Source organism: Bactrocera tryoni, chromosome 2 (genome assembly GCF_016617805.1).
Source record: "Bactrocera tryoni isolate S06 chromosome 2, CSIRO_BtryS06_freeze2, whole genome shotgun sequence".
Taxonomy (NCBI): domain Eukaryota; kingdom Metazoa; phylum Arthropoda; class Insecta; order Diptera; family Tephritidae; genus Bactrocera; species Bactrocera tryoni.
In genome coordinates, this window is record NC_052500.1 from 13,153,724 (window position 1) to 13,163,366 (window position 9,643).

At 38.3% G+C, this 9,643-nt stretch overlaps 3 protein-coding genes and 1 long non-coding RNA gene across 4 annotated transcripts; 3 read left to right on the forward strand and 1 right to left on the reverse strand.

Moving 5' to 3' along the window:
• The first annotated feature begins 705 nt into the window (after window positions 1-705).
• On the forward strand, window positions 706-2,545 carry LOC120768455. Its single transcript, XM_040095156.1, has 2 exons — window positions 706-1,040; window positions 1,111-2,545. The coding sequence occupies exons 1-2, from the start codon at window positions 836-838 to the stop codon at window positions 1,803-1,805; spliced, it is 900 nt and encodes a 299-aa protein (XP_039951090.1). The 5' UTR covers window positions 706-835; the 3' UTR covers window positions 1,806-2,545.
• Window positions 2,546-3,542: 997 nt separating this feature from the next.
• On the forward strand, window positions 3,543-4,898 carry LOC120769640 (uricase-like). The gene is made up of 3 exons (XM_040096745.1): window positions 3,543-3,831; window positions 3,893-4,177; window positions 4,265-4,898. Exons 1-3 carry the CDS (start codon window positions 3,621-3,623, stop codon window positions 4,735-4,737), a joined length of 969 nt encoding a protein of 322 aa, XP_039952679.1. The 5' UTR covers window positions 3,543-3,620; the 3' UTR covers window positions 4,738-4,898.
• Window positions 4,899-7,325: 2,427 nt separating this feature from the next.
• On the forward strand, window positions 7,326-8,550 carry LOC120768480 (uricase-like). Its single transcript, XM_040095193.1, has 3 exons — window positions 7,326-7,629; window positions 7,681-7,965; window positions 8,035-8,550. Exons 1-3 carry the CDS (start codon window positions 7,419-7,421, stop codon window positions 8,505-8,507), a joined length of 969 nt encoding a protein of 322 aa, XP_039951127.1. The 5' UTR covers window positions 7,326-7,418; the 3' UTR covers window positions 8,508-8,550.
• Window positions 8,551-8,609: 59 nt separating this feature from the next.
• On the reverse strand, window positions 8,610-9,623 carry LOC120768628. Its single transcript, XR_005704788.1, has 3 exons — window positions 9,007-9,623; window positions 8,777-8,947; window positions 8,610-8,718 (listed from the first exon to the last, which is right to left on the reverse strand). It is a non-coding gene; the product is annotated as an uncharacterized LOC120768628 (long non-coding RNA).
• Window positions 9,624-9,643: the final 20 nt, after the last annotated feature.

Below are 9,643 nucleotides of genomic sequence, written 5' to 3' on the forward strand. Positions count from 1 at the left end.
TTTTTTTGGACGGTTGGGGAGAGGTCGCAGATGAAGATCGGAAGAATGAGCCAATGAGCATAGTCCATCGTGAATTTGTTCTTCTTGGACAAACCGTCAACGCCAAGTTTTACGTGGAAGTCTTCAAGAGACTCAAATGAAGGGTCAATCGGGTCCGACAAGACATCGCAGCCGATTGGAAGTTGCACCATGACAACACCCCGGCTCACACCGCCTTTATTGTGAACAGCTACCTAACCAAGACTGGCATCCCAACGCTTCCGCAGCTGCCCTACAGCCCAGATGAGGCCCTACCGGACTTTTTTTGTTTCCTTGCCTGAAAAGGCCGATGAAAGGTTAGCATTTTGAGACGACAGCATGCAACTCGGCGCTCAAGGCTATTCCGGAGAATGCCTTCCGTGACGCCTTCAATGCTTGGAAATCGCGCTGACAGCGCTGCATCGACGCGGAAGGAGCCTATTTTTAAAGTTTTTAAAGAATTGTAACGATTGGTTCAATAATTTTTTTTTAACTCGACTCAGTCCTTTTAACTTTCCGGACAACCCCTGTATATGGTAAACAGACGAAATCACAATAATTTACAGATATGTATATAGGAATATGCAGTTTTTCAATCTCTACATTTGATTGAATTGAAAGAACATAGTAAAAAACAAGCACCATGATTTAATTTTCAAATAAATTTCACTCGTTAAAATATGAAAATAAAATTAGCTATCTTTGTTTCTCTAAATTTCATTGTTATTCTTCTAAATTTTAAGTAAAGACTAAATTTGGCTTATTTAAATAAATTACTTCTACTTTTAAAGTTAATAAAAATATAAAACAAGGTACAATGGCATCTGAACTCAATATGAATCGTTTAAATTTACCAAACATGGTTGATCGACAGCTAAAAGAGGTCTCTTTGCCCGTTGAAACATACTTTAGTCCAAACATTTTAACGGGAAAGCGCAAAGTTCTTGAGGAGAGACCGCTTAAAACCGAAATAAGCACATCATTCAATAGCATTGTAGCATCTGTACATAATAAACTAAGAAGTACGTAAGTTAGGCATATGTGTAAGGTATGTATGGACCATCAGTGGAACTTATATGCGTATCGTTTTAGATCGGAAAGTTCGAAGAGTTGAGAAACCTGCAATCATCGAAGAAAAATCAACTAATGAGATGCCGGCAGAAACTTCACCACAAAATCCTGCAAACGTTAAATCAGAAATGGTAGAAACTAAAGCAGATCCAAAGGTCAATAGTACGAAACCAACTATACCATTTAAAGCGACTTCCATACCACAAATAAAAGCGGCTCGCGCACAAAAGCAACAACAGCGCATGCGACGTGCAATACATAATTACCAGGATTACAATGATCCCGCAAGTCATAGGCGACTGCTCGAGGTGCAAAAACAAAAAAGAATTCTCGAAGAAATGCTTTTGGAAAACGAGCGAATGGATCGTGATCGTCAAGCTATGGCCTTAGAGATACAAGCGCTGCGGGAATATATGAATGATTTAGGACACAAATTGGATAGCTACTCTAAAAGGTTATCGACGAAACCGATTACGCGCTGTGAGCCTTTGTTGAAACCCAAACTGAATCTAAAGCCACAGCCGTGGAATAGTTTGAGTTCCAGGAAAATACTTAGTCCGATAAGAAAAGCGCATGTACCACAATCAATATTGAAAACTACCAATTCTACACCGAAATCAACAAATCAAGCTAAAAACACAGCAAGTAGCCCCGTGCGACATAATCGTAGTCCGATACGTAATTCACCCAGCCCAGCCCGAAATACAAAGCGTTGAGAAGCAAATTAGTGCCCACATGCATATGTATGTATGTATGATGGACGAAGTTGTTATACAGATAACTCTGCTGAATTTTCGAATGCAGTGCGCCCACAAATGTAGGCTATGGAATATAGTGGCTGATTTAATTGTCGGTGTACCATAGACAACAATTGAAAATAATAAAAAAAATAGTAAAATACTAAAAACCTTGTTCGTTGCCACGTAAAGACATACAAATATACACTTTTTGTTCATATATCATCTATATACCATTGCTTCGAGGTCATATACCCATACATATACAATTTCTGAAACCTAGTAGTTGATGAAAAACACAGCATTTAAATTCTTAAACAGTGATTTATTTCAATTAGTTTAGCACTAAAATAGCTGATAGAGGTGTGGTGGTGTATATTAGATACCGGCTAAACCTTGAAAGGTTCACCACCAATCTATTTTACTACCCATATTTAAAACTATCAGATATGTTCACAAATCTGATTGGTGTTAGGTATTGTTACCAAAAGACGAATGATGGTTAATCTGCTTTGGTTTAATGTTCACCGGTATAAATAAACACAAAAATGTAATTTTAAATTTGACCTCTATTCTTAGCTTTTTATATCTCCTATTACATATATATACATTTTTTTTTTAATCAAGCTAAATAATATACTAATACGAGTATAAGTGAAAGCAAATATACCCAATAGAAAACACGACACATATTTTAACGTGCTATCCGAGAAACACTTTGAATATTAATATTATAAATTATTTTTTATAATCAAAATTGATATCATTTAGTATTCATTATATTGTACAATATTATTAATACGAGACCTCACTAAAAACCAAATAAACATGAAATAATTGTATTCTTAAGCTTCATATATTACTAGCATAGGTCTAGGTGGAATCGGCAGTATATGTATTATAGTTGTTGTAAAACTAATCTCAAAGTCTTGAGTTACTATATAGTCAATGCCGACATCGGGTACTTAGAAAGTTTAAGAGCGCATTTGTAAGCAGAAAAGGCTTTCTTAGAAACGAATGCATTTCGTTCGAAAGTGTGAAGGATACCAAGGAAAAAACATACTCGTTAAAGACACGCGTTTTCTGATCGAAAAACTTATGAGGATGTATTGTATTGTAATTCTTCGTCCAAAATCTTTTAGAATTGTATCTCAAAGACCTATGTAAAATTTCATGAAGAACGCTTGAGTAGTTCGCTAGAAATCTTGCCAACCGACTTCAAAAACACAGTTTTGAGAAAAACGCGTTTAGAGATGGCGCACTATTACTCGGCTCAACTTGAAAATTTAGGACAATATTCTAGAGGTATTGTGGAAATTAATAAGACAATAAAAAAATCGATTTTTTGAAACCCGTAAACCCATGTAACCCTTTAATTGGTTCGATCCACTTAAATTATCTGTAAGCGCTTGAAGACTGATAAAATCCGCGTTCCGGCATAAGCAGTGCTTTTCAGTTACATAGCTGCGATAAAGACGAAAGGCAAATAAGTAACCAATTGACCTCCTATACTACTAGTACTTTTATCCCGAATATATGTAAGTAGATATTATCGTCACTAATCAGTCGTCTGGATAATCATCACCGCGACTTCGAAAAAAATTATCTCACACTCGGTTTTTTCTTTGCAGACGTACATATTACATATGTACTTTTTGATTCAATTTGATAAGATATAATAATTTAAGTCTGCATATATTGTGCGCTATAATAAAAGGTGCATTTTCGTGCACGCTCTTACACGAATAATCGCGGTGATAAGTGCAAAAAGTTTTGCTTTTGTGTGTCGTCAATATGTTCACTCGTCAATTGCATAATGCTGATCCCAGCAAAGTAACGAAAATACCAGATCCTCAAGCGCCTAATTACCGAATGGGCGATTATGGTTACGGAAAACAGGGAGTGCGTGTGTTTCAACTGAAGAAGGATGGACCCGTGCACAGCGTGACTGAATTCAAAGTAAACTCACATATGCGTTTGCGCACACACAAAGAATACTACGAAGGTACTTGCTTTTTCATTATTATTTATAGCATAAAATTCAATGGATTATATTTTGACATTAGCGGACAATACGGATATCATCGGCAGTGATGTGCAGGAGAATACCATTTATGTGCACGCTCAAAGGCATGGCCTGCACACACCTGAAGAATTTGCACTCACGCTTACGCAACATTTCCTAGAGACATATGAGCAAGTCGAAGAGTCAAATTTGATCGTGGAGGAATTGGCGTGGGATCGTTTTGGTGAGCAAGAGCACCAGGGCTGCTATAAGGGCAAGCAACACAATCACGCCTTCATGCGAAATTCGAATGGCACTCATGGTTGTGAAGTTGTGCGAACAAGACGTATGTAACATCCTAAAAACATATATGTATATATAGAAATATGTATGTATGTATATTAAATTTAAATTATTTTGATTTTATTTCTAGAGGGTCCAGCACTTCTGATTGGCACTTTTTATGGTTTGCGCGTCGTAAAGACCGCTCGTGCGCCGTTCACCGGCTACGTGAAGGGTGATATGTTCTCCGAAGGCGATATGGACGATCGCATCTTATGTACAGATATAAATGCGCGTTGGCAGTACTCCAAAGTAGTTGATATCGATTTCAAGACACATTGGTTGAAAGTACGTGACTTGATATTGCAATCGTTTGCTGGTGATCCAGAGGAAGGTGTAATCATCACTAGTGTCCAATATGCGGCGTATGTTGCAGAACGTGCTGTGCTCGATGCAATGCCCGAGATTTGTAGCATTTCTATAAGCCTTCCAAATTATAAACATTTTCCTTTCGATTTCTCACGTTTTCCGCCGATCGAGCCAAAAGCTAATGTCATCATTGCAAATCCAGCAGATACGCCATTGGGCTTGGGATATGCGCAATTGGACCGTTTGGAAAAATGAAAGCAATCAAAAAAATTATATTATTTCTATCAGTTCAATTGTATTTAAGGGGATACTTTTATCATTTTTATATTTAATTGGATATACATATGTATGTATATAGGTACATTGGTTATTGGTGGAAATAAATCCCTTTCATAGGATTGCTAATTATTTGTTAAGTAAATTTTATTTATAGCGTTGCTCTTCGAGGATGGCTTAAAATTAGTCAAAAATTGTCTGTTGAGCGCAGACTACAGATAGATGTAGAAGACATGACAAAAACCTCTAGAAAGTGTATTCATTCAATCTGCAGCATAATTGATTCGATCTATTGAAATTCCCTATAAGCGCTTGAAGACTGATAAAATCGACGCTACAGTGTATAGTAAGCAGTTACTTTTCAGCATCAACCACCAACATCAACGTAGTGAAATGAATACCGAAGACGGTGAACGCAGTGGACACCCAAAAGAAGTTGTTACCGACGAAAAAATCAAACAGCACTCAAACTAATTTTTGATGACCATAAAGTGAAGTTGTTCGAGATTGCAGACACTCTAAAGATATCAAGTGAGCTCACTTTTGACCAAAAACAAAGACGAGTTGATGATTCGTAACTATGTTTGGAGATGTTCAAGTGCAATAAGCTCGAGTTTTGGCGTCGATATGTGACAAGGGATGAAACATGGCTCCATAATTTTACTCTGAAGTCCAGTCATCCAAATGGACTGCTCACGAAGAACCCGGAGGTCTTCCTTTTCCTCTGCTTTCCCCAGCGAGTACTGAGTCGAATACTTTCAGAGCTAGAGTGTTTTCATCCATACGGACGATATGACTTAGCCAGTGCAGCCACTATCTCTTAATTCGCTGCGCTATGTCAATGTCATCGTATAACTCGTACAGCTCATCGTTTCATCGAATGCGATATTCGCCGTAGCCAATGCGCAAAGGACCATACATTTTCCGAAGAACCTTTCTCTCTAAAACTCGTAGCGTCGAATCATTAGATATTGTCATCGTCCATGCCTCCACTCCATATAGTAGGACGGGAAAAATGAGTGACTTGTAGAATTTGGTTATTGTTCGTCGAAAGAGTCTCAATTGTCTACTCATTCCGAAGTAGCACCCGTGGGCAAGAGTTATTCTTCGTTGGACTTCGAGGCTGACATTGTTGTTGGTATTAATATTGATTCCAAGATAGACGAAATTATCTCCAACTTCGAAGTTATGATTGTCAACAGTGTCGTGGAAACCAAGTCGCGAGTGCGACGACTGTTTGTGTGATGATTGGAGATACTTCGTCTTGCCCTCGTTCACGATCAGACCCATTTGCTTTGCTTCCTTATCCAGTCGGGAGAAATCAAAAGGTACGGCGCGGATGTTGAGGCCAATGATATCAATATCATTGGCATACGCCAGCAGCTGTACACTCTTAAGGAAGATTGTACCTACTCGATTATGTTCTGCAGCTCGAATTATTTTCTTCAGCTGCAGATTGAAGAAGTCGCACGATCGAGAGTCACCTTTTCTGAAACCTTTTTTGGTATCGAACGGCTCGGATAGGTCCTTCCCAATTCTGACGAAGCTTTTGATATTGCTCAACGTCAGATTACACAGCCGTATTAGTTAGCAGGGATACCAAAGTCAGACATCGCGGCATAAAGGCAGCTCACTTTCGCGCTGTCAAAAGCAGCTTTAAAATCGACAAAGAGGTGGTGTATGTCGATCATCTTTTCACGGGTCTTTTCCAAGATTTTACGCATGGTGAATACCTAGTCAGTTGTTGATTTCCTAGGCCTAAAGCCGCACTGATAAGGTCCAATCAGTTTGTTGACGGTGGGCTTTGATCTTTCACACAATATGCTCAATAGAACCTGAATGCGCGGATTGTGGATTGGGCAGCGCACACTTAAATTTAAATCCTTGGGCATGCTTTCTTCCGACCATATTCTACAAAGAGCTGATGCATGCTCCTTATCAGTTCTTCGCCAGCGTGTTTGAATAGCTCGGTCGGTATTCCATCGGCTCCCGCCGCTTTGCTGTTCTTCAGACGGATAATTGCTATTCGAACCTCTTCATGGTCTGGCAATGGAACGTCTGCTCCATCGTCATAGATTGAGGTTAGCGATTATTGGATCGTTTGAAAGACGAAATCGTCGAAAGCAGTCATATTTGAAGAAAAAAAGTGCTGTTTCACCAAGCCAATATACCGTGTCATAAGTCACTGAAAACGATGGAAAACTGAATTCTCCAGATCTGGCCAACATCGCCTATACCCTGTTCTCAGAAAATTTCGTCGAATGAAGGAGGTGAACGCGGAAACTAAGGACTATTTTGAGCAAAGAACAAGTTCTACTACAAAAATCATAATCGAAAGGTAGGCTGGGGACTTTTCAATTGACGTGATATACAATTGGTACTTTTATCTCAAATAAAAGTAGATAAAAGTATCATCATCACTAATCAGTATAGTAATCATCATAGATTATCATCACCGCGATTTCCAAAAATACGTATTTCACTTTCGGTTTTTTCTTTGTATGTGCATACATTAGTACTTTTTGATTCAATTTGATAAGATATCATAATTTAAGTATGCATATGTTGTGCGCTATAATAAAAGGCGTCAAGTAGGTACTACAGCAATTTTGGCAACGTTCTTACACGAATAAACACGGTTTTGCTGTTGTGTCGTCAAGATGTTCACTCGTCAATTGTATAATGCTGATCCCAGCAAAGTTACGAAAATACCAGATCCTCAAGCGCCTAATTACCGAATGGGCGATTATGGTTACGGTAAACAGGGAGTGCGTGTGTTTCAACTGAAGAAGGATGGACCCGTCCACAGCGTGACTGAATTCAAAGTAAACTCACATATGCGTTTGCGCACACACAAAGAATACTACGAAGGTACTTTCTTTTTCATTATTATTTATAGCATATAATTCAATTTGACATTAGCGGACAATACGGATATCATCGGCAGTGATGTGCAGGAGAATACCATTTATATGCACGCTCAAAGGCATGGCCTGCACACACCTGAAGAATTTGCACTCACGCTTACGCAACATTTCCTAGAGACATATGAGCAAGTCGAAGAGTCAAATTTGATCGTGGAGGAATTGGCGTGGGATCGTTTTGGTGAGCAAGAGCACCAGGGCTACTATAAGGGCAAGCAACACAATCACGCCTTCATGCGAAATACGAATGGCACTCATGGTTGTGAAGTTGTGCGAACAAGACGTATGTAACATTTAAAAAAATATTTTAAATATATATATTAAATTAAAATTATTGTGATTTTCTTTCTAGAGGGCCCACCACTTTTGATTGGCACTTTTTATGGTTTGCGCGTCGTAAAGACCGCTCGTGCGCCGTTCACCGGCTACGTGAAGGGTGATATGTTCTCCGAAGGCGATATGGACGATCGTATTTTGTGTACAGATATAAATGCGCGTTGGCAGTACTCCAAAGTAGTTGATATCGATTTCAAGACACATTGGTTGAAAATACGTGACTTGATATTGCAATCGTTTGCTGGTGATCCAGAGAAAGGTGTAATCATCACTAGTGTCCAATATGCGGCGTATGTTGCAGAACGTGCTGTGCTCGATGCAATGCCCGAGATTTGTAGCATTTCTATAAGCCTTCCAAATTATAGACATTTTCCTTTCGATTTCTCACGTTTTCCGCCGATCGAACCAAAAGCGAATGTCATCATTGTTAATCCAGCAGAAACGCCATTGGGTTTGGGATATGCACAATTAGACCGTTTGGAAAAATGAGAACAATCAAGAAATTATATTATTTTTATGAATTCAATTGTATTTAAAGAGCTACTTTTATAATTTGTATAAAATTTGATATACATATGTACATATGTGGGTATATTGGTTATTGGTTGAAATAAATACCTTATGTAGGTTGGCTAATTATTTGTTAAGTAAATATGATTTATAGCAGCTATCCATGGACAGTCTGTTGCTCTATTAATATCTAAAGAAGAATGATCGTTCAAGAGATACTCTAAATAAGTTTACTATTACATATTTACAAAGCAGTCGCTTATCCAGGGGTCATTTTTCTCATTGGCTAAAGTTGTCGGTACTGTATGCGCTGAAAAAGACTTTAAACTAACGCTGAAAGAACGCTTGTTGATGTCAATTACGGCCTCTCCATACAATTTCAGGTAATGCAAGTAATGTACTTTATTGACCGTACGACCCTGTGGCAAGAGGTAAAACTGAAGAAAACGGTTAGCAAATCCATTACATTCGATCTTACTTGGCGCGCCTTTTTCGATATTGGCTAATGCGGAAACTATCAAAAGGAAGACTGAGCTTTGCTTTCCACGTCATAACCATAAAACCATGATTGGTTACCAGTTATGACCCTCTGGAGCCGATCTGGGTCATATCGAACTAAGTCAAACACCTTCTGAGTAATGTCTACGCGACGCTGTCGAAGGTGAGCAATTTCGGCAGTTTCAGATTCCCTATGTATAACACATATCAATCCATTGCTTTACATCGACGGAATTTTTTTCTATCAGGGAATAATGTTTTATGAAAACACGAAATGATTAGCAGAGGTAGCTTTACTTCGAGACCGATAACTGGGGAACCATTCTGTTTTGTTTGTCAATGTTTATGGCTATTTTTAAATCATTCGATTAATCACGACCTATACTCATCTACTAACCGATGATTTTTTTTTAACATGAATCTTTTAATTATTAGATTTTCGGTTTTAAGCAAAGAATACTGTAGTCTAACACGTTGTAAAAATGTACACCTTTTCGGTTAGGCTATATACTTAATTATATACATAAACCGCTGCAATGTCTTTTTTGTGACGCTATAACTTATCACATTCCATTTACATATGTACTCTCCTTTCATTCGTTTCTCTTTGGAGCGCT

Bases quoted from the DNA above. Each gene is read 5' to 3' on its own strand.
- LOC120769640 (XM_040096745.1), top strand. From the start codon at position 3,621: ATGTTCACTCGTCAATTGCATAATGCTGATCCCAGCAAAGTAACGAAA. The intron at 3,832-3,892 runs GTACTTGCTTTT...TTTTGACATTAG, and splicing joins ACACAAAGAATACTACGAAG to CGGACAATACGGATATCATC. The intron at 4,178-4,264 runs GTATGTAACATC...TTTTATTTCTAG, and splicing joins TGAAGTTGTGCGAACAAGAC to AGGGTCCAGCACTTCTGATT.
- LOC120768480 (XM_040095193.1), top strand. From the start codon at position 7,419: ATGTTCACTCGTCAATTGTATAATGCTGATCCCAGCAAAGTTACGAAA. The intron at 7,630-7,680 runs GTACTTTCTTTT...ATTTGACATTAG, and splicing joins ACACAAAGAATACTACGAAG to CGGACAATACGGATATCATC. The intron at 7,966-8,034 runs GTATGTAACATT...TTTTCTTTCTAG, and splicing joins TGAAGTTGTGCGAACAAGAC to AGGGCCCACCACTTTTGATT.
- LOC120768455 (XM_040095156.1), top strand. From the start codon at position 836: ATGGCATCTGAACTCAATATGAATCGTTTAAATTTACCAAACATGGTT. The intron at 1,041-1,110 runs GTACGTAAGTTA...GTATCGTTTTAG, and splicing joins TGTACATAATAAACTAAGAA to ATCGGAAAGTTCGAAGAGTT.